Source organism: Terrapene carolina, unplaced genomic scaffold, assembly GCF_002925995.2.
Source record: "Terrapene carolina triunguis isolate 2854851 unplaced genomic scaffold, T_m_triunguis-2.0 Scaffold88, whole genome shotgun sequence".
Lineage (NCBI taxonomy): Eukaryota > Metazoa > Chordata > Testudines > Emydidae > Terrapene > Terrapene triunguis.
The window spans coordinates 43444897-43466909 of record NW_020664439.1 but is presented as its reverse complement, the minus strand read 5'-3'; the positions used below and the strand labels follow the sequence as shown (position 1 = coordinate 43466909).

The window sequence follows — 22013 nt, the reverse complement described above, 5'->3', positions numbered from 1 at the left end:
GCTGGGTTCTACTCCAGGGTCTGCCCTTGGCCTGCTAGGTGACTAAGCCTTCTGCATCTCTGTTTCCCCGTCTGTAAAATGGGAGTAAGAATACATCATAAAGTGCTCTGAAATCTGCTGATGGTAAGAGCTAGGTATTATATTATCAAAGGGCACCCCTGCATTTACGACCCCGGTAATCATCGAGGGCGGGGATTGCTGAGATGTAGTGTGTCTCACCATTATACACTGGTGCAAGGAGTTTAAAAACTCGAATGCCGGGCAGTAGAGGAGAACACAACAGGCGTGACTGAACCATGGTGAATAGCAGCAATCAGCAGCATAGTGTATGGGTGTTGCCAACTCGCGTGATTCTGCCACAAGCGTTGTGATAAAATCAGCCGCTGGAATCGAGAGAACCTCTGCTTTCATTCAAAAAATATGTGAGTTTCTGGCCCTGATGAGTGCAGAGAAAAAGCTTGAAAATACAAAGCAAGCGTGGCCTAATGGATCAGAGGGGGAAAAAAAAGAACCCATGACATATTATTTTAAAATAATTCCAAGCTGTTCTGGGGCCTACCCAGAATGTTGTAAGAGCCTATAAATTATTGAGGAAGGTGGTGGTGGGGGATGAGAGGGGAGGGGGTGAAGTACTATACCAAAAAATCTTCCTAGCATCTAATGAGCTGACATTTCTGAGGAGCTGGGATGTGTGGTAGAAACTTCCTGGATACAGCTCCCAGATCATAAGAATGCACATATAGAAGGGGTGGGGGGGGTGGAGGGGCTGCATTTGGAAAAGGGTCCTGAGTGCACGGTTTTGAGGGCGATCAAAGAAGCAGCTGAGTCTAATAAAAGGTAATAATGGGTGACTTCAGCTTCCTGCACGTAAACTGGCAAAAAGTGTCACATGAGGACGGGGTTTAGAGAAGCAATTTCTCAACATCCTAAACAACCGCTTCTTGGAATAACTAGTTCTAGACTGCTCTTGCCGGGGGTTAGGTAATAAGCAACGTTGATTCAGACAGTAACACCAGGTGAACCATCAAGTCATGGTCACCAGAAATAAGTTCAGCATTCTCCAGCGAAGATTCATAGTTTTTGGGTTCAGCTCCAGGAAAGGGGATTTCCCACACAGAAGGAAACGCGTCACAAATGAAGAGTTTCAGCAGGGAGGCTATGGGAGTGAGCGGAGCAGAGACGCAGCAGGTGCACACTCCCCATCACAAGAAAGAAAGCAGGAAGACAAACAAAAACCAAAAGCAGGGTGGTTAAATGGCAAAGGACAGGTGGTTATAGGAGACAAACTGACATCCTTCAGAAAATGGAATTCCAGCCCAACTGAGCACCAGAGGAAGGAGCATAAACTATGGCCAGTTCCATTGTAATAAAGATTTTGAAGGCAATACATTCTTTAAGTTAGATCAGAACCAAGAAGTTGGCAAGAGAATTGTTGGCTTCGCTGGGCCACCAGGGAACAATTAAAGAGGAAAAGGATATTGCAGGAAAACTCCCCAACCTTTTTTTGTCCATCAGGCTCCACCACAGGGGAAGTTGGGGAGATCTCCGCACCAAAAAGAGTGGGTGAGGAGGTACTGTCATCATTTGAGGTGCCCAAAGAAGAGGGGCTGCAATAAACCGATAAAAATAAATAGCAACAGGTCTCTGGGACCAGATGGTACCTCCAAGAAATCAAAAGGAGCTTCTGAAGTGAGTGGCTGAGTTTTAGCAAACATATGCCATTGCTCATTAAACTCAGCTGCTAGGCAGGCCAACTGCAAGGCAGCAAATGTTGTGTGTGTCTTTTAAAAAGGCACTAGGGGTGTTCCTGAGAATGTCAGACTAGCAAGCATTACTTCAATACCAGGTAAACTGGTTGAGAGATTAATTAAACAGAGAATTATCAGACACTTAGATGACCATGATATGATGGGGACAAACCAGCCAGACTTCTGTAAAGGAAAATCATACCTCTTTAATCTATTAGGAGTCTCTGAACCTGTTCAGCAAAATAGTGGCCAAAGCAGAGCTGCTTGACATAATGCAGCTGGACTTTCAGGAAGTCTTTGATGAGGTCCCTCACAAGTGGTTATTAAAAAAAATGAAGTAGCCATGGAGAGAGAGGCAAAGTAGTACCAGGGGTTAGAAACCAGCTAGATGGGAAGCAAAGAGTAGGAATAAATGATCAATTTACCACATGGCCCAAGTTTAGCAATGGAGTGGAACATGCTGCTTACTATCAAATAGATCTGTCATCTAGAAAAGGGATGAGCAATGTGGTGGTAAAATATGCAGAGGATACAAAATTCTTGTCTACTCTAGAAAAGGTTTGCCAGTAGAGCTGTATTGGGATAGCTATTCCAGCACTGATCCTAGTGGAGATGCAGCTTATACTGGCAAAAGAGTGCTTTCACCTGTCTGTCCTATGCCCCCATCTCCCTTCCTTGATGAGGCATCGCAGGGAGGAAGCGCTGGATTAAAAGGCCCCAATCCACGGGTTTCTCAGCTTTGATTGTGTTTGATAATCAAAATCTGTGTTTTGTCTCTTGGGCCAGTCCCATTTCAGATTTTCCCTGAAACAATGCAGACAGGCAGCCGGATGATTAATGCGGGTATGTTTGCAGTGAACCTTCCATGCTAGTTGAACATTGCCAAAGAAGATCTCAGCTTGGAAATATTTTGGGGTAGCGCCATATTCTCCATGGATCATGTCTTCTAAGGGCTGCATCTCTGCAGTGCCCCAAATGAGCACCTCCAGTCTGGGGGGAAGCATATTTTCCTTGCTTGTTTCTGCAGCCTTTACAGAACCCCCGAGAGTTTTCTCCCACGTTCTTCTGTAACATAGTGCAGGGATGAGGACCATATAAGCACCCAGCTAGCTAGCTCGCATTTCTCCTGGCTATTAGCCATCCAAGTAACAGATGATCCTGGTTAACCCCTACCGCCCCAGGTCCCTTCTACTCTGAAACACTGCAAGTATCCTGGCTACACTACATAGTTAGTAACCCTTTCTCAGAACAGTGCTGTCGTAGTAAGGAATCTTTTTGGAGACTGGTTTGAATGCCCCTTGCTGAGATACCTAAGACAGGTCTGGTCTGGGAACCATTCTTGCTTCTTCCCGTGCAGGGAATACGTGTGGGAGTGTTGGAAATACTTCGACCCTGCCCTGCAGAGCCCTACGAGCACAATCCCATGGCCAGAAATGGACCCCAGTCCACTTCCAGGCAGGGCATCCAACACAGCCCTCCTTTTGGGGCGTGCACACAGCCAGTGCAGCCCGCTCCCTGCGCTGAGCATCTCCTAACTGCCCTCCTGCAGGCTCCCCAGCCCTCGGGCACAGGGGGAGCTGGGAGAAATCCAGCATTTCCTGCCACAGGCAGCCATCATGCCAGAGCTGCAGCGAATGCACATTTACCTGCTGCTTTTCAGCCCCCCACCGGATCCCCCCACCCCCTGCGGCGCATGGGACTCCAAGCCCATTTAAGTTTGTTCCACCGGTTCCATGAAGACCCATTTCCTTCAGTCCCAGGGACCGGTAATGGCACCGCTGCGTCCTGTGGGGCCCGCCAGATATCCCCCTCTGCGACCCCGTTCATCCTGGTCTTATGGGGCTTTAGTGGCTTGTTAGTAACGGGGCAGCATCAGGAGCTGGAGCCAAAGGTGCACGTGGCAAAGATCAACCATCCCAGCCCCACGGGCAATGACACCCGGATACCCCCCTCCCCCGCCACACACAGCTGTTATTGAGCCACAAAGACTTTCACAGGGAAAAAAAAACTCCATGGGAAAAAGCCGCCCAGGGGCCTGTGCGTTGTCAGCATCTGAGCAGACGTACACCTTCCCCATAAATAATCCTAACAGGAACCAGAAGGAGCTGAGCTGGGGCCAGGGGGAGTGTCCCGCAGCACTGGAGACAGGCAAGGCCCACTCCCCTTCCATTGCTCCAGGAGAAGCACAGACCCCCCCAGCCGTGCAGGGGCCACACAGACTCCTAGGCCTTGCCTCAGCCCGTGACAAGGATGTGGCCCCGTCTGTCCCGCCAGCCCGATCCCCAGCCCAGCCCGGCCCTCCCAAGCTGGGCTCCGAACTACTGCCTGGCTGCATTCATGGCCTTGCCGTTCTCCATTAAGCAGCAACTCCTGGGCACATGGCCAGAGCGTGAGGAAAGCAGGGAGGGTCGTGGGGTCGGGGCGAGGGGGTTTCAGTGGGGACGTGGCCCGTTCCCGGGGGCTCACTCACCAGTGCTTCATGAGCCCCATTTCGGTCCCTCCTCCCGTTCTCAGGTCCCCCCCATCCCCGGGCTGCTAGTCCCCGCTTCGTGCACGCGGATGTTTTGGGCCTGGCCCACCCCTTCTGGGTTCGGCTTGTCTCCTGGTGGGGTGGGGGGAAAGAGGCCGAAGGCTGATTCTTTCCAGCTGTATAGGCCCAGGCAGTTGACATGGTTTCTGAGCCGTGCTGCCAAGTCTCGGGAGTGTCAGCCAACAGTTAACAGCCAGAGCGCGGAGAAGCCAACAGCCTCGGTCAATTAATCCCAACTCTTCCTCCCCTTTTCAGGGGAGGGACTGAGGGAGAGGCGCTAATATTCCCAGCCAAACTCCCGGCCAGCTTACCCCAGGCTCTGGGGTAGCCCTGCCGCCCTACCCCTCACCCCCAGGGACGTGGGAAGGGGAGAGCACCGTGCCAATCACCACACACCCAGGCCTGAGGGCCACGAGGGTGCCAGTCCGGCCCAGGAGTGCAAAGGCCATAGGACGACTGTCTCCGCATTGCAGGGGGTGGGGGCCAGTGCAAACCGTGATGGATCACGCGGAGCAGGGTGCTGTGTGGGGCAGGTAGCCCCAGCAGCCCTGCCCCAGCTAAGGAACCTGGGGCTTTCATGGAGCCTCTCAGGGCACTGCGGAGTCCCTCAGTGCACAGTCACGGGAGGGGGGAGGTCTGGCTTTCCCAGAGACAGTGGCCGGTTGTCCCTGCCGAGGTGCTCAGCTGCACGCCAAGCCAGGATTCATACGTGGACAGGCCTCAGTGTGTGGTTACTAGGGGGCCTTTAAGGCTGCTCCCCCACAGGCCCTGTGAGCCTTGTCCGACGCTGGGCCGCATCCCAGAAGGGGGCGGTCCCTTTAAGAGGCTGCAATGTGGACTCCAAGCAGATTAAAAATTGCCCAAGCTGGCCCCCGCCTCCTGCCTGTCTTCACCTGCAGCCCGAGGCCATCACGGCAGTGAGACACAAACTGCAAATACCAGCCCTGTGAGCAAGGTGGGAACATAGCACCACTGCTCCAGAGGCAGGGCCCTCGGCTAGTTTACCCAGCTGGGGCTCTCCACAGACCTCGGAGGGAGGCGGCTCTGGTTCTAGAAAAACAGGCTTTGTGCGAGGCGCTAGCCAGGGGGGATCCTGGTGCGGAGAGGCCCCGGCCCTGAGAGGGGACAGGGGTTGCAGGTCTCTTTTAGACGTGATATTCTGGGCAGTGGGGCGGGCCTGCTCACCCAGGCGAGATCCCAGGACACTGTCTGCAAAAGCTGGGGTGTTAGCCCCAATCCCTGCCCTGGCTAAAGCCTTCTGCAACAGCAAGACACTGGATTCCTGCCCTGTTCAGCAGCCACTGTGTACCCCAGAGGGGGCTGCATTGCAGTGCTGGGCAGGCACTTCCCATACAGGTTGATAAAGCCCCATAAAAACACAAGATCTTGCCTCTCTCCCCCCCCCAGCCAGGCAGCTCCAGGCAGCTCCGCCCGCCCAGCTCTGTAACTTGCCCGGCTGGCTCCAGTCCCAGGTACCTGGCTGGGGCTCAGACACAGCACAGGTAACACACTGTGCTTGGATTGAGCTGCACCTTCAGCAGCAGGGAATGAAAATAAAGGGAAACCGTGGGCGAGCTCTCCAGGCCCCATTCTGGGACTCCGATAAGCAGGCGCCAGCCGGGAGGGGAGGCTGCACCCACACCAGGGACATCTTGCAGTCCTTTCTCTCCCCGCAAGTACAGGTGGAATCGGCCCCCCCCCCCCCCCCGGCTGCTGGGGTGCGGGGCAGGCAGCTTTGGGGCCCCTCCCTCCGGTTTGTTTGGAGACAGAGGCACTGCTCCCGCCCCCACCCCCGCCTGAACTTTCCAGCAGCTCCAGGCTCTCTCCAGCCCCAGGAACAATTGGATCCTTTGTCTCCTCCCTTAATCTCCTGGTTAGGAATTAAAAGGGGGAGAAAAACAGCAGTACAAAAGGCCCCTTTGCAAGGGCTGTGAGAAGAGCAGGCCAGGAGCAGAACGGGGGGTTCTGCCGCCCAGGAGCCTGCATGGGGCCACTGGGGCCTCCTCCCCAGGAGACATGAGACCAACACACATGACCAGCCCCCACCCCCTCCCGCCTGCCCATGTTTCCTGCTCCTCTGCACAGCTGCCGCCATCCCATCCCTGACACGCCCATTCTGTCCAGTATCAAACCCACCCCGCTGCACGGGGTGCCCTGGGCCTGGCCCCTCCACCTCCCCTGGGGAGCAAGCGAAGGAATCTCCCTGCAGGCAGGAGCGGAGGGGCCAGGGATGGGTGGATTAACAGGCTGAGACGGCAGAACATGGAGCCAAGATGTGAAGTCGACACACACAACCACTGGGGTCCTGCTCAATGCAGCTGCTTCTGGAGATGGTTCTAGCAGCCCTTGGCCCCAACAAGAGGAACCAGCTCCTGGGCCTGTATATTAGGGACAGCCCCATGCTGGCCCTTGGTCAACAGCACCTGAGAAATCTTTCCTTGGAGAGTTGTGGGAAGTGGCAGGGCAGGCTCTAGTGTCACCCACCCTTTATCTCATTGGCAGGTATCCAGGTGATGGAGCACTGGGGCAGATGGGGCCAGTGCTGGGGGAATCTCCCAGCCTCTTGGGGTGGAGGGTGGGGGTACAGTACCAGCTAACACCACAGCCCCTGTGGGGGTGGAGGTGGCAAGCCTGGAGAAGGGCTAGGGCTGAAAGCTCAACTTTGCCACTTTATACCTTGGTTTCCACTCCCCCCCGCCCAGGTCGCTCTAGGGGGTCCGGCTCATCCGTTACTATGGCAGCACAGCAGAGCCTGGATTTTACTTCCCCAGTCTCCTGTTCCTACTGTCCCTCATTTACAAAGCTGCTCCTCAGGGGGGAGCCTGCCCCTGCGAGGAGCAACCCCCAGCAGGGATTGTACTGAAACCGCCTAAGGTTACTGCGCGCAACTGATGCAGCACCGTGGGGCTGGAGCTCAGGCCTAAACCCCCTAGCAGCTCCTCTTGGCATCAGAACAAGGTGCTCCAGGAATCAAATCCTTGCAGGATCGAGCAATTGCTTCTCCGCAGCCCCTGCCAAGGGCCTGCAGAACACAAAGCACCCCCCATAAGCTGGGGACTGCAGAGAAGAGAAGGGGGACCTTGCCCCCGTCCCATCAGCCAGACTCCGGGGCTTAGCACCCCTGCACCCAGGACTGGGAGCCACATCCCAGGGTAGGGGACAGCCCGACTTTAAAAATCTTTCCCTAATTAAACAGAGCTTCTCTGTGGCTGTACAGATGCAGCTCCAAGCTATTGCTAAGGCATTTAACTGGAGCACCAAAGGCTGCCCCTCAGGCTGCAGCAAGCCCCCAGAGTAGGCGATTAGGTTGTGCAGGGCATGGCCGGGGCAGCACGAGGAGAGAGGATTCGGGCTGGGAGATGGGGCAGCCGGTGTTCCGAGAAGGGTTGGTCCAAACAGGGGCTGGAGCACCGGAGACGGCCCAGTGGTTAGAGAGCCATTGAGAATGCAGGGACACCTGCTAACAAGCAGCAGGTCTCTCTCCTAGCAATCTCCTTTTGCTGCCTGCTTGGGGCTCTGTGCTCCTCCCTTTGCCTTGGGGCTCTGGTGGGAAGCAAGGATCCAGCAGACACTGGCTGAAATGGGGGCAGCACACCAGGGACAGTGAAGTGCAAACAGCAAGCAAGGAAGGACGCCAGAGCAGGACCACAGCTCCCTGGAGAGTGGCCTTGTGTTGAGCCCCCTCCACTACCCAGTCTCCCCCCCCCCAAGAGCAGCCAGGCCAATAAACACACACGAACCAAGGAGCTCCATAGATTTCTTAAATAATTTAATTGAAAAAAGTATTTCTTTAAAAAATATTTCTACAAATGCATGATTGCATCATTTGTTTCTTTTTTTTTTTCTTTTCTTTTCTTCCTTTTTCACCATTAAATACATCTCAATATATAAAAAAGGTGGTAGGTACAGTACAGGAGAACCAGTTGGGAGGTGGGGGTGGGGGACACACCGCCTGGAGAGACCTCCGAGCGTCACCAGGTGCAAACCAAGCTGTGCCGAAACGGGACTGGCCGGGGGCGGGCTGGGATACGAAACTCAGGTTCAGGAATGCTGCGGTTGTACGGGAGCGAGTCGGACTCCTCAAGGCCTGCTGCCAATCAAACTTCGGGTAGGGAGTCACAGATACTGTCCCACTAGCTAGGGCTCCCACCCCATTAGAAGCGTGAGAGCTGGAGTGACGCTAGCAGCCGGGCTGTACCGCGGAGGAACATGGGCAGGTCAAGATAGCAAAGAGGATTACGGTGTTGGTCACTTTGTTTCAGAGTCAGTGGGAAGTAATTTCTGCCTAGTTCGTAACAGGAGCGAGTGTAGCTAGCGTGAAGCTCAGAATCGGAGAGGACCAAGAACCGGTGGGCACTGAGGATGCACCGGGTTTGTTCTAGAAATGAATCTGAGTGCCAGGTGAACCGTGGCCCAGACCAAGCTGGCAGGACTCACTGCCAGCCCCGCTGCAGAGGCGGCATGGGAGGATGACGCAGGGATGCAGATCTCAGAGCTACAGCGTGCAGAGACAGAAGAAGGGGTGACCACAGTACAGGACAGGGGAGGGGGGTTGTCCGTATAGACTTGGTGCGAGAGGAGACGACTGTATAAGAAAAGGGGCTGATGGACAGAGCAGAAGTGAGGAGTGGAGACACAGCAAGTTCTCCTGATGGATCACTGTAGCAGTCAGGGCTGTGGAGTGAGCATTTGCTCTGCAGGGAACAGGGCAGCACACGACCGCCCAGAAAAGAAAGCTCAAGAGGTGAGGCAGGGGCTAGCGAAGACCAGAGGTGGCCGGAATGAGCCCACTCATTACAGGGAGCGGCGGACTGGGAAGAGCACTGCAGAGAACTGTGCCAAAATGCCAAGAGCTGCAGCTGGAGATTGAGCCAAGTGAATGGAGAACTGCAGCAGCGCGCGCAGGGGAACAAGGTGGTGGGAGGAGGCGGCATGTGGGTCAGTGCCAGCAATGGCCTCTCTGTGGGAAGGGCACGAGACAATCATCTGGGCCAGGCATTAGTCTTATATTAGTTAGCTAGGGCACACTGTGAAGACGGGACCCAGGGCAGCAAGTGGGCTGAGCACCAGGGAGACCGTGTAGGGCACCCACACCGGAAGGGAGAGCCATTCAAGGTGGAATAAGGGACACTATGAAACAGAGGAAGATCTCTAGCTCTCAGCTTCTTCTGAGGCCTCTCTCCCTCCCCTCCTTGCTACTGCCTCTCTCTCTGCTGACTTGAGGGCTCAGTGCGCTTGGGGAGGGATCGGGCCGGGGGGAGGCACAGCTGTGCAGCAGGCGTTCACCCCCTCAAGTCCGTGATCCCCGCTCTGCCCCTCACGAGGGCTGCATGATCCCAGGCCCCCCCAGCTCTCATCGGACACAGCACGGTGTGCCTGGAGAATGGAGCTCTCTGTCACATCATGGCTGCAGTGCAGGCTCTGAGGCGGTTCACTACTAGAGATACCAGGCTCCCGGCTGCCCAGATACCGTGTGTATCCGGGCTGTTAGCGTCCATCTCCGGGGGGTGGGACTTCACGCGGATCAGCGGTTTCCATCTCAATTCACCCTTGACTGGAAGGGCGGCCCCAGGCAACGTGGTCCCCAAGACTCTGGCAGCTGTTTCTGGGAACTCCAAGGACGGGCACATTCCCAGGAGCGGAAAGCGGCAAACAGCCTCTGCTCTGAGGGAGGTGCAGGGAAAGAGACCAATCAACGCTAGTGCCTGCTTAACGGCTGGAGGAGTCGGTGCGGAGCACCCAGAGGAAAGGGACAAAGAGGCAAGATGCCTTTGTCAGAAACAAACCAGGCCACAAAGGAGCCTGGTTCCTTCCCTGGGCAGGCGAAGACGCTGATTGGACAGACAGGGATGGCGCCGCTGGAGAGCCCAACACACATGGCGCATTTCACGCCATTTTGGAAAGGATCCGCTTGCCCCGCTCCACACCATGTGCTGACAGCTGCTGCTGGGAAGCCTGTTGCTAGGCAACTCTGGGCCCTCCGGCACTGGGCAGCGTTAAGCCAGGGGCGTATTCACTCGGCAGCAGACCCCATCTCGCCCCGACAAGGCCCTGCTCTGGGCCAGGCTGTGAAACGGGGAGCGATCTCGTTCCAAAGCTGGGCCCCGGGTCAGGTCCGTCCCCCCCCCCCCAACGTCGGCGGTGGTCGCAGTTGCAGAGCCCAGCCTCAGAGCGCAAATGGGCTTTTGAAGGAGTTTAAAAAAAAAGCAAAGCAAAATTAAATGGACGTTCGTTTCATGCCACACGGCATAGCCGGACTCAAGTCAGCTGCCTGAGGCAGGGCAGATGGCGGTGGACCAGAGAAAGGAAGTGGAACCAGGACAAAAACGGAACAGAACTACCTGTCCCGCCCCTCACACCCTCCCAAGGAGCAATCCAGGACTCCCCCTGAGCTGAGACCTAACCTACGCAATATTTCCATCAGTGAGCGGGAGGGTTAAGAGGCAAGGTCTCTAATGAAAGTCAGCTGACGGCGGTAAGGATCCCAAACGCTCAGAAGGACTGAATTAAAATATAGCCTGAGCTTGATAGAGTGAAGGAAAGGGCTAAAAAACACAACCTGGAACGAAGTGCCACGCAACAGAAGTCAGACAAAGCAGAACAGGCCACAATCCCGGAGCTACAGCGGGTCCCGCCGTGGAAGAACTGACGCTATGGAACTGCCTCGTTGAGCTGTAGGACAGAACGTCCCACACAAGAGGAGGGAGGGGATCATCCAGCCCAACAGGGTGGACCGAGGGCGCTATTCAACCTCGCATTCAGTTCTGGACAAACTGGGGAGAGTTCAGAGCACAGCGACACGTGATTAAGGTTTGAGGAGTGCCAGGGTGATGCCCCCGCATTATTCAGGCCGGACAAGATGATCCTGGCCCCTTCGGGCCTGGATCTCCAGGAAGCTAGGATCTGAGGAAGACCTGAGAGAAAAGGCAGGAGATTCAGACTGGTGGGAGGAGAACCATCCACATCAAGGGATGTCAGAGAGGAGCAAGCCCAGTCATACTCACTAGGCTCCACAGACCCACCGGGCAGAAATGGGCTTGAACTGCAGCAAGGAAAACCCAGGTTTCCATCAAACTGTTGGCACACAGCGCGTGTTGATGCCAGCCCTGGAGCTTTCGAAGACTATGGGGGACACTCCTCTCCCAAGGATGGTGCAGGGATCGTCAAGTCAGTGGCGCCACAGTGCAGAGAGGCAACTAATGGAGAGGCCAAGGTTATGATGCGACAGACATCCCCACCCGAGAATGAACATCCGCCCAGGCACTCCCAGCAAGAGGCATGGACCAGCAGCCAGCGGTACCCGACCCTGGTCAAAATGAGCTTTGGGTTCTCCAAGTTCTGCCTGCTAGGAGAGCAGAGTGGAAGGGTATAGAGACAGGACTCCCTGTGAAGGGCAGGGAAAACCCGTGAAGAGCCATCCAACTCCAAGCCTTCTATGATGTTTGGGCAGAAGTAGCTAGCTCCGGCTCAGCCTGCCGGGGAGCTCTCGGGGAAGGGCGTTTGCCTTGAACGGCTTCATCTCCCGCTGTTTGAAGTCACCGTGTTTCTCTAGCAGCCATCTTGGCAGCTGTCCCACATGGGAGGTGGCCAGGCTAGGCAGATTTCAATTTGTATTTGGTCGTCACTTCGACTGATAATATCCAGGTTTCTTTTGAAACTTTTTTCCAACTTATCAATTTAAGTTTTCACAGCTGGGGGGAGAGAGAGAGAGAGAGAGAGAGAGAGAGAGAGAGTGTGTGTGTGTGTGTGTGTACACATCACATCTCAAAATACAGGGCATAAATACCCTTAAATCGAACTCCAATGAGTTCTCAAGCAGCATTTTCCTATTGCCTATCTGTAAATTGCCATTTACATGGAAATATCTCTCTCTCTGGTCTGCGTCTGTGCGGTGAAATTGATGTTCACTGCCGATAAACATCTAATCCTTCCAAGCCTAGAGGTGGCTGAGGATCAGGCATGAATTTTATAGCTGAGTCACGGGCGTAGCTAGTTGCTGCACTCCACCCGAGTTGTCCCCTCCTTACGCTGGGCTAAGTAGTCCCAAGGGAATGCTGGGATGCTGGAGGACTGAAGTTCTCCAGCGAAGAGTAAAGGTGGGTGGAAGATGGTCTCTAACAGCTCTCTCCCTGGGAGAGCCCAGGGGATTTGTCAGTCTAGAAGGGCTATCAGCAAGAGTGGCCAATAGACAGGATAGAACGGGGCCTGGCTCAGCAGCCAGGAAAGTCAGACAAGCCCAGCCAGCCTGGGCGGTTTCTCCAAATTTGGGGTTGGGCCCAGGCAGAGCTCCTGGCACCGGCAACAGAGGCTCTGCTCCCAGCCCGCTGGCTGCACCCGCTCGGCTGGTCGCGCCTGGCTTGGGCTCTAGGTTTGTTTTGCACAGTTCGATTCAGGCTGAGAGGGTTAGAAACCAGCACCATATAGTGCCCTACGTGTAGCTCTTCGTGGCCAAGCCTGTGTGACCCTTAAGCCCAAGCCCCACTTCCTGCTAGCCCTCACTCCCTATGCGGCCAGGGGACAGTACCCTTCTCCTTGCCCTTAGAACTCCTATAGGGCAAGGCTCCCTAGTAAGCATTGCGGGGAGGAAGGGCTGGGGGGAAGCTGGTGGGTTTGTGGACACAGCTGAGGAAGTGGCTAAGACCCTGTATGACCATCATGGCATCAGGTGGCAGGACAGCAACGCCTGATTGGCAGGGAAGGTGGTGATACTAGTGAAGCCAGCCCTTCTGCCAGCTCCCTGTGATATTTACAGCCAGGGGGCCGGAGCACAGGGCTGGGGGCAGGGAAGGACCGTGCCCCGTGCTCCAGGAGGGGGAGAGCACTACACCTGTACAAAGGAAGGAATGGGCTTGTGCTCCGTGTCTCTTGGGTTCTGTACAGCGGCAGAGACTAAGCGAGCGAAGGAAACTCAAGTAAAATTCTTATTGCCTTTATTCTGCCCGTGCCCTCACCCAGCCGGCCAGCACACACGCACACACATGCACGCACACACGCTCGCGCTGGGACTCTCCCGCTCGCTCGGGAAGAGCCGAGCGGCCGGGAAGAGTCAAAGAAGCAGAAGTGAGAGTCTTTTGGCAGCAATCACAGCGGGTGTCAGGAGAGGCTCTGCAGAGATGGTCGCGCTCTGACAAGACCCGCTCCTTCTGCATAAAACATGAGACTGGGGAGAAGCCAGGCTCTTCAGTCAGCTCGGCCTGGCCTCCCCGACGCCTCTCCGAACTCTGGCTGAGCAGGAGCAAGGCTGCCTTTGCTCCCCTGGTCCCTGTGCAAACTTGCGCTGATGGCCTTTCTCCGCAGTCCAGATTCGGCCATAAAACAAAGAGGGACGAGAGATCTGGAGTTGGTATGTCCAACTCCCTGCATAGTAATCTCACTGGGTTCAGATTCTGGCATCCAGAGCCAAACGGACTGATACCCTCCCTTCCGACACATTCCAGTGCAGATCCCTGTATGGGGGCAGCAGGGGGACATGATTGTCTGGGGCTGCACAGGAGAAGGCCAGGCTGGACCCCGCTCCATGCCCTTCACGGTCGTGCAGCTGCTGTGTATGCTTGTATCCCCACAACCCCCTCTCCCTCGCTAGGCCAAGAGCTTGGGAAAGCGCCCGCAGCATCTCCAAAAGGCGCGTAGCAGGAGGAGAACGTTTGCGACTTCGGGGTTAAGGAAATCCAAGAAGTGGAACAACTCCTGAACCCACGGCGCTGCGAGCAGCGGAGATGGGGCAGGAAGAGGGGGTGAAGTCTTCATCCGATAATCTGTCTTCAATATGAAGACTGCATCGCCGGCTCCGTTCCAAACACAAACACAAGGCTGGTCTCCTTCTCGGCCCAAGTGCCTTGGATTCAGGGAGGCGAGTCCCATCCCGTGTGACTGTCAGAGGCCGAGAAGCTCCACGCAAAGGGGAAAACAGGAAGCCGGGCTGCACCGCAAACTAGAATCTTATCGACAGATTCCCTCAGTCCATTCCAGTCCCAAAATTTCCTGTGGTCAAACCTGAACTGGGAGTGTCTGGTTCATTTGCAGCCTCATGTCCTGAATACTGCTCAGGATCTTCTTTTGATGTCCTGCGAGCGTCACCCCTATCCTGAGCAGGTCTCTGAAAGGACAAGAGGAGGCAGAGCTCGTAACAAGTCTACACACTCCTTGGAGAACCCTGTGCAGGGGCATTTCCGCTGCAGCATTAACCACTGGCTGATGGAGCAGACAGATATTCCCCAGCTGTGGTTAGAGGGGCCCAGAACTCGGCAGCAGAAATCCTTTAATGCCTCTTGGCCTCCTGGCCAGACACAACAACAATCTAGTCAGGGCCTGCCCCCGCCCCTGGCTTCGTATGAATCCCCTCCACCCCCAGCCATGCACTTATCTGCGTCTACTTCTCATGGCCACTTGGGGTACATCTCCACTGCAACGAGTCTCAGAGTCTAGGTCGATTGACTCCGGCTCGTGGGGCTCAAACAAGCTACGTACACGTTTGGTCTAGGGCCGGAGTGTGGGCTCTGAGACCTGGCTTAAGAAGCAACTTAATTCTGAGAGCAGAGGTGCTGGACACTGATCACAGAGCTTTCCCAGCCCAAAAGGGAAAACTCGGGCACATGTCATTGTTCTTGGGCAGGAGGTGTCTGCCATCAGAGCTGCTGAGTGCTCTTCCTCCCAGGCCCAGCTCCCAGCCCCACTCACTCTGCTGTCATCTGCGCCACCAGGTCGAAGGATGCAAATCCAGCGTTGACAAAGCTCTCCTTGTACCGTCCCATTTTGATGGCGTCGAGCCAGTCGCCCACGGTGGTGAAGGTGGTGTAATCCGGCACGGTGCGGTCCAGGAGTGGCTGGGACACGCTGCGGCGGGGACAAGAGCGAGCCCAGAGTTAATGCGGGGGGGAACACAGGGTGCTGTTGGGCTGGGGTAGGTACAGGCATCTGCCCGGCACTGGTGGATCATGGGGTTCCCCCCTGTGCTGTCTCCACCTGGATCCCTGCCTCCAGCCCTCTAGGTTCTAGCTCAGCCAATGCAAAGCAGATTCCCCAGCATTCCCTGCACTGCAAAGGGACGAGAGGCCTGGCGGGGTCGGTACCGGAGCGGGGAGGGGAGGGCACTGACCCGGACTGGACGGTGGCGATGACCTTCAGGCTGGCTGCGTTCCGGATGAGCTTGTCCAGCGTATTCACTATCTGTGCAAACTTGGGCCGAAGGTTGCGGTCACGCACCCAGCAGTCCAGCATGAGCTGGTGCAGCGCCGTGGGGCAGTCCATGGGCGGCGGCAGGCGGTAATCCTGCTCCACCGCGTTAATCACCTGCCAAGACACACAGGCACACAGGCGCTCAGAGCGGCCGTGAGTCAGCCAGGCGGCCAGGCCCCCTGGCGCCGCCACAGCCCGGCTCCCGCCCGTGGTCGCACTTACGTCCTGGTTGGACATGTCCCAGTAGGGCCGCTCCCCATAGGACATCACCTCCCACATGACGATCCCGTAACTCCACACGTCGCTGGCCGAGGTGAACTTGCGGTAGGCTATGGCTTCCGGAGCCGTCCACCGGATCGGGATCTTACCACCCTGTGGGGAGAGACGCTTAATTCCATTATTTAGTGCCTACCTCAGGGCTCCCCCGCGGCCCCTGCCCTCCGCAGCAAGGCAGAGGGTGCCGACGAGAATCTCACATACCAGCGAGCTGGTGTAGGTGGGGTCCGCGGGGTCGTCCTCCAAGAAGCGCGAGAGCCCGAAGTCCGACACCTTGCACACCAGGTTGCTGTTGACGAGGATGTTGCGGGCGGCCAGGTCCCGGTGCACGTAGTTCATCTCCGCCAGGTACTTCATGCCCGCCGCGATGCCACGCAGCATCCCCACCAGCTGGATCACCGTGAACTGCCCGTCATTCAGCTGCCGGCAGACAGAGGGGAGCGATCAGCGGGGTCTCGAAGGTGAGCCCTTCGTTCTCTCCTTTCACAGGGGGCTTGGGGAGGGGTTCTGCTCTCCCCATGGAATGGGCCTCCCCCTGGAATGAACCTCTAACACCCCCACTGCAGGAAAGGGAAGTGTGTGTGTGTGTGGAACCCTAACACACTATTACTCTCCTCAGTAAGGTGTCACCCACCTCCCCCCCACCATGCTCCTCCAATAGGGCCCCTTCTCCCCATCTCAACACACGAAGCCTGGGGGCGTCAGTGTGAAACGCAGGGAAGCAAATGCAAGTTCGAGCCGAACGTGGCAGGAGCGGAGAGTGCAGAGCAGAGGGCTGCCCAGCCGGAGAGAGAGAGAGGAAGGGGAGCGATTCCATCCCAGCCTCCTGTCCTCCCACATCCCTGTGGCACAGCCTGCCCCACAGCGCAGCAGGCCTGGCCCGAGACGGCGCCTCACCCGGAGGAAGGAGTCCAGGGCGCAGTTCTCCATGAACTCCGTGACTATCATGACCGGCCGGCTCTTGGTCACCACGCCCTCCAGGTGGATGATGTTGGGATGGTCAAATTGCCCCATGATGCTGGCCTCGCTCAGGAAGTCCCGCCGCTGCCTCTCCGTGTAACCCACTTTCAGGGTCTTGATGGCCACAAAGATCTCCCGACGGCCCGGCAACTTCAGGCGGCCCCGGCAGACCTCCCCGAACTCCCCTGCAGGGGAAGAACAGCAGAGGGGTTACAGACAGAGAGAAGCCACTGGCAGCCCCGCCACATGAGCCGCATCTGGTCAGGTGACTTGCCTGCTCCAATCACCTCCTCGATCTTGACGCAGGAGATGTCGATCTCTTTGGCAAACTCCCGGACCGCCTCATTGGGGTCCTCGTAGGTGAAGGGGTCGATGTAAACCTTCATTCCGGGAGTGACTGCGAGAGCAGAGCAAGTCAGGCCCAGTGTGAGGGCACAGTACCAGCAAAACCCCTCACCCCGACCTACAGCATTATAGGACGTCCCGGGGCCCAGGCCAGGAACCCCAGCACCAGATACAAAGCCCCGACAACAAAGGAAATCATCCCCGTCTCACTGCCCTGCACACACCTGGGGGTGCGAGGGCCGGGTCACACTCCCATACTGTTGCAGCATGCATTAGGGCCTGGGGTCATACTCACCGTACTGCTGCAGCTTCTCCGTGTACTCCGAGTCCGTACTGCTCCGCTGCTTCCTACCCAAAGGAGACAAGAGCCATTTCAGGACAGTCCATGCCTGCTGGGTGCCGAGGGGGCCACAGGTAAGTCCGCAAGCCACCAGCAGAGCAGATGCACCGCTCCGGCACTACACAGTGCCAAGGTCAGCACCTTTCCCCTCCTTCTCCCTGTACCATCACCCTCAGCCTAGAAGCAGGACATGGGCATGAACTGCTGGAGGGGACGTTTGGCTCTGGGCTCGGCTGCCCTGATTCACACTGGCTCAGAGGCCTTGCAAGGTTTGCAGCGGGCAGGGCGAGATCTCACAGGTGCACAGGGCGTGTCATGAAGCCGGCTCCACCTGAAGGCCCAATGCGGGCTGCGGTGGTAGAGGTAGGTTGAAAGCTGGCTCAGGTTGGGGGCGGGTTGCTAGTTGCGTCAAACCTAGTTTGCATCTGATGGCCTCTAACTGAAGAACAAAGCCGTGGGGAGGAACACTCACTGCCACGCTCCATTGGCGCAGATAGGCTGCCCAGGGAGGCCAGGTGAGAGCAATGAGGTTTGGAAGGGGCACCTTGCTCGGCTGATGTTCCCCGACAGGACATCCTCCCCTGCCGGCTTAACACCCCTCTAGCACCACATGCAGAGGACAATGGAGCCGGACGGGCCTGGAACGATGGTTATTTTAGTGCAGCGGGAACTGCTCTGCTAGAACCCCCACGCGGACACTACGCTCCGGGAGCACACTGCTCTGCCCAGCCACAGGGGTAGAGCAGTCCCGGGTCTGGAAGGCCCCAGCCCCCTCACTCCAGAACCCGGCACGCAGATGGGTATTTGCCTTAGAACACAGGAGGGGAAACGCCAAACACTGCAGCGGGGACGAGGCCCCGTGGGACTCCTAGCCTGGGGCTCGCACCCTTTCCTCCGTCTCCCCCCGAGCTGGTACCTGAAGCAGACAATAGCAATCACCACCACAGCGATGACAAAGACCAGGCCTGCGGTGGCCGAACCCACGATCAAGGGCAACTCCTGGAAGCTCTTCCCGCTGGAGCCTGTGGGAGACACGGGAGGCCGATCAGAACGAGGGGCTGAGCCGGGGCGTGGGATGGGAGAGGGAAGGGGGCCCAGTCCCAGCGCATACCGTCTTCTGCAGGTGTCTGGAACTCCACGGGGAGGCTGTACTGGCCATAGCCAGCCACAGTGCGGGCCCGAACCTGCACTACGTACAGGGAGTTGGCCGTCAGCCCATCCAGCCGCACCGTGTTCTGCTGGCTGGTGACGGTGTTCGCGATGCCGTCACCCTGGCCCTGCTGTGGGGCAGGAAGATCGGGGTCACTTACAGCGGTTATCACAATCCCAAGCGCCATCCTACCCCCTGCACCGGGGCGACCTCTAACACCCGTGCGTGTCCAGCAGGCAGCATGGCTGGGGAGCGGTGGCCTGGGCTCTGCTTTACCTTCTCAAAGTACTTGATTTCATAGTCCAGGATGATCCCGTTGGGTCTCTCCGGGGGCGTCCATGACAGCATCAGGCTGCTGCCAGTAGTGCCGTGCAGCTGAATTCTGGGAACGGCCGAGGGGGCTGCAAAACAGAGGGAAGGGATGGGTCAGGTTAAGCCGCAGCATTCGCAGCCCCGTGCCGGGGGAAAACATGTCGTCAGTCACTTAATTCATCCCCTGGAACCCCCCCACCCCCTACAACGTCCCCCAACCCACATCTGTCTTGTAAGGCTGAGGCCAAACCAATGGGACAAAGATCCCACCAATTGCTGATGAGACTACGATCCCCTCCTCCTTCCTGCCTGTGACTCCATCACACTCCTCCTGCTCTCCATGGTCCCCTCCTCCGCCTCAGGGATGATGCCCATGAATTCTGCTCAGTGAGTGGCAGCAGTAGGTTTCCAGCGCATTGGAGCAGAGCCCGATGCAGGGGAAGGTGGAGAGGGAAAGCAGAGAGCGCACAGCATGCTCTGACGGTTTGGGAGGGTCCTGACCTTAGCCAGGCCCACAAGGGAGAAAGCCCATCTGCCCCTGCAAGCCGGGAGTCTCTGAAGCCAGGATTAGAGAACCACTAGCTCAGCCCCCATCTTTGTTTGCAGGAGTTCTGATCTCATTCCCTCCAGGGACATTGATTTAAAAAGAGAGAAATAGTCACCCAGGGGATTAGATGCAGGAGCTTAGAGCCAGCAACGCTGCACAAAGGGAGCGAACAAAGGACAGTGGCCTCAGAGAGACTTTCAGCAGGAAACCCTGCTCTGGTTACTTGGGATATTAGAGGAGCAGAGCAGAGATGCACCCTCTCCCCAGGCAGCAGCGGCTTCAGCCTGCAGCTGTCTGTACTGACCTGCCTGGTTGGTGGTGATGTTGACAGAGGCGAACTGGGGGGAGTGGGGGCTCTTGCTGGACACGCCGTTCACAGCCTGAATCTCGAAGGTGTACTGGGTGTGCGCCATCAGGTTGCTGATGTAGATGTGCCGGTCCGTCAGGCCGAGCTGGCGGGGCACGAACTCCACGTTGTCGTCGCAGCGCGTGCACACCCGGCGCTCCACGGTGCACTTCTTGCAGATGATGTTGTACAGCAGGTCGTCCCGGCCCCCCGAGTCCCGGGGTTCGCTCCACTCCAGCGCCAGCGACGTCTCGTTCACGTTGGAGATGACGTTGAGAGGAGAGGATGGGACGCCTGCGGATGAGACACTCACGTCAGAGTGGAGAGCGCCAAGAGAAGCCCCCAAGCCCAGCCCACACCCGGGTTTGTGGGGAGGTGGCCCAATGGACCCGCAGCCCTCAGGACTGGATTCACTGCCTCTCAGTCTGGCTGTTTGTCCTTTCCAGCGAGACGGTTATCCAGGACACCCCACTCCCCCAACAGAGGAGAACTCAAACCAGCGGCGCGCACTGCTGCAGACTGGGACCCCGATCCCGTCCCCCACTGTCAGGGTCTGAGTGACTGGGAGATCCAAGACATCCACTAGACGGGGACAGACTTACTGGTGCAAGCACTGTCTGCAGAGTCTGCGTCTGCCCGGAAGTAGCCGATCCGACAGGTGCAGAGCATCGCTGCCCCAGAGCTTGTCCGGCTGTTGGGGGGGCAGGGTGAGCAGAGACCTTCCCCTTGCTTCGACTTGAAGGTCCCGGGACCACAGGCTGCACGGAGGGGAGAGAAGGGAAAAATAAACTTGGTTACTAACGCTCCCGGACAGACACTCCGCCTGGGTCATTAGCTGGGAAGGCGCCCAGAACTTTCCTCGTCAGCCCTCTAACTCCTGATGTCCACTGCAGAAACCAATCCAAGCCCTAATACGGAGTTACCAACAGATCCCTCTCCAACACCGCCCACCCTCTTGGTGACCCCAGCCCAACCCTGGTGACTCTGCCCGTTGCTGCGCTCTGGGCCTGGGGATTCAAAGCAGAGTCTTCTAATCCAGCGCTCAGCATGGCCAGCTCTCCAGGAACTGGTTTGTGATGGGAAACATGCCAAGAGCACCTGAGCTGGATGCAAGGGGCTTGCTGGCTGGGGCAGCCCAGCTCAGCTGAATCTTTCTGGGCTTAGAGTAGCACCCTGGGCTGAAGATGCCTCCAAGCATGGACAGAGAGCACCTTCCTACAAACATGGACACCTAAGGAAGAAGATCACCTAACCAGGCGTTACTGGCCTTCCAGGGAAGTGGAGTAAATCTCAACCAGACAGAGCCCCCAAGAGGGGTACAGGGGAACAATCCTACCTAGGAAGTCAAAGATGGCAGAGACATCTAGGGTGCCCTCTAGTCCATCTCCTGGGTCAGAGTAGGACTGGCCCTAGAGCATGTCTGCCATTGCTTTCTCCTGTCCCAAGCCAGGTCCCTTAGGAATCCATGTTGCAGATGGATATATCTCACCGACTGTCAGCCCAAGCTTCCCCCTCAGTGTCTTCCCATTAGCCCTAGTTCTAGCCCCTTGTACGGAGCTGAACAGCCTCCCCCTCCTGGGCACTTAGCCCCTTCAAACACACAGGCATTCGGTGGCGCTCTGCCCAGCTGTGTTTTCAATCTTGCTGGTTTTCCTCACTGCTCCATATTTGACATGCTGGTCACCCCTCTTCCAGAGGGGCCGAGCTGTTCAGACAGGACTCTGCATCGACTCCAGTGGCCCCTCCCAGCCCTGCCAGTTTTCAGTCCCCCCCCCGACAGTGTCATTCCCCAGCCAGTTTAAAGTCGTTTGTCAAGTAAGGATAAGCCGTTCTACTAGCTGCTTTGCTAAACAGCTGCCTCTCACGTCTGAAAACCCTCCTGATTCTCATCACAGCCCCTCGCTGAGCAAAAGGCCTGGAGCCCAGGCCTGGTTTGAACAATGGAGCGTTTAACTCTAAAGGGCTCTGTGAAAAGACTAACAGCACTTGAACCCGAAGGAGCCCAGCGGCAGAGACGTGCCATGAAACTAACCCAGGTCTCGAGCCATCTCATTCACCCCTGCGGTACCACTGATCCTGTCCCACGAGAAGGCAGGTCTCTCTCCAGGACCCTTCCTGAGCTACCAAGTACCAAAGGCACAAACGAGGCCACAAAATAAGTTAAACCTCAGCCCACTGAAATGCTGGAAATTCATAGTTACAGCCAAAAATGTCTGCAGACAGCCCCCTGCTGTGCACTGGCATTGCAGCTCATGTAGCATGTCAGTCACCCATCACTGAGCCA

At 56.8% G+C, this 22013-nt stretch overlaps 1 protein-coding gene across 1 annotated transcript; it reads right to left on the bottom strand.

The window, feature by feature from the left end:
- Positions 1-12340: 12340 nt before the first annotated feature.
- Positions 12341-21777, bottom strand: EPHB3 (EPH receptor B3). Its single transcript, XM_029911120.1, has 14 exons — positions 21762-21777; positions 20332-20487; positions 19688-20023; positions 18801-18925; positions 18486-18645; positions 18291-18396; positions 17330-17382; positions 16964-17086; positions 16627-16874; positions 15934-16149; positions 15676-15825; positions 15374-15567; positions 14956-15111; positions 12341-14374 (listed from the first exon to the last, which is right to left on the bottom strand). The coding sequence occupies exons 1-14, from the start codon at positions 21775-21777 to the stop codon at positions 14266-14268; spliced, it is 2148 nt and encodes a 715-aa protein (XP_029766980.1). The 3' UTR covers positions 12341-14265.
- Positions 21778-22013: the final 236 nt, after the last annotated feature.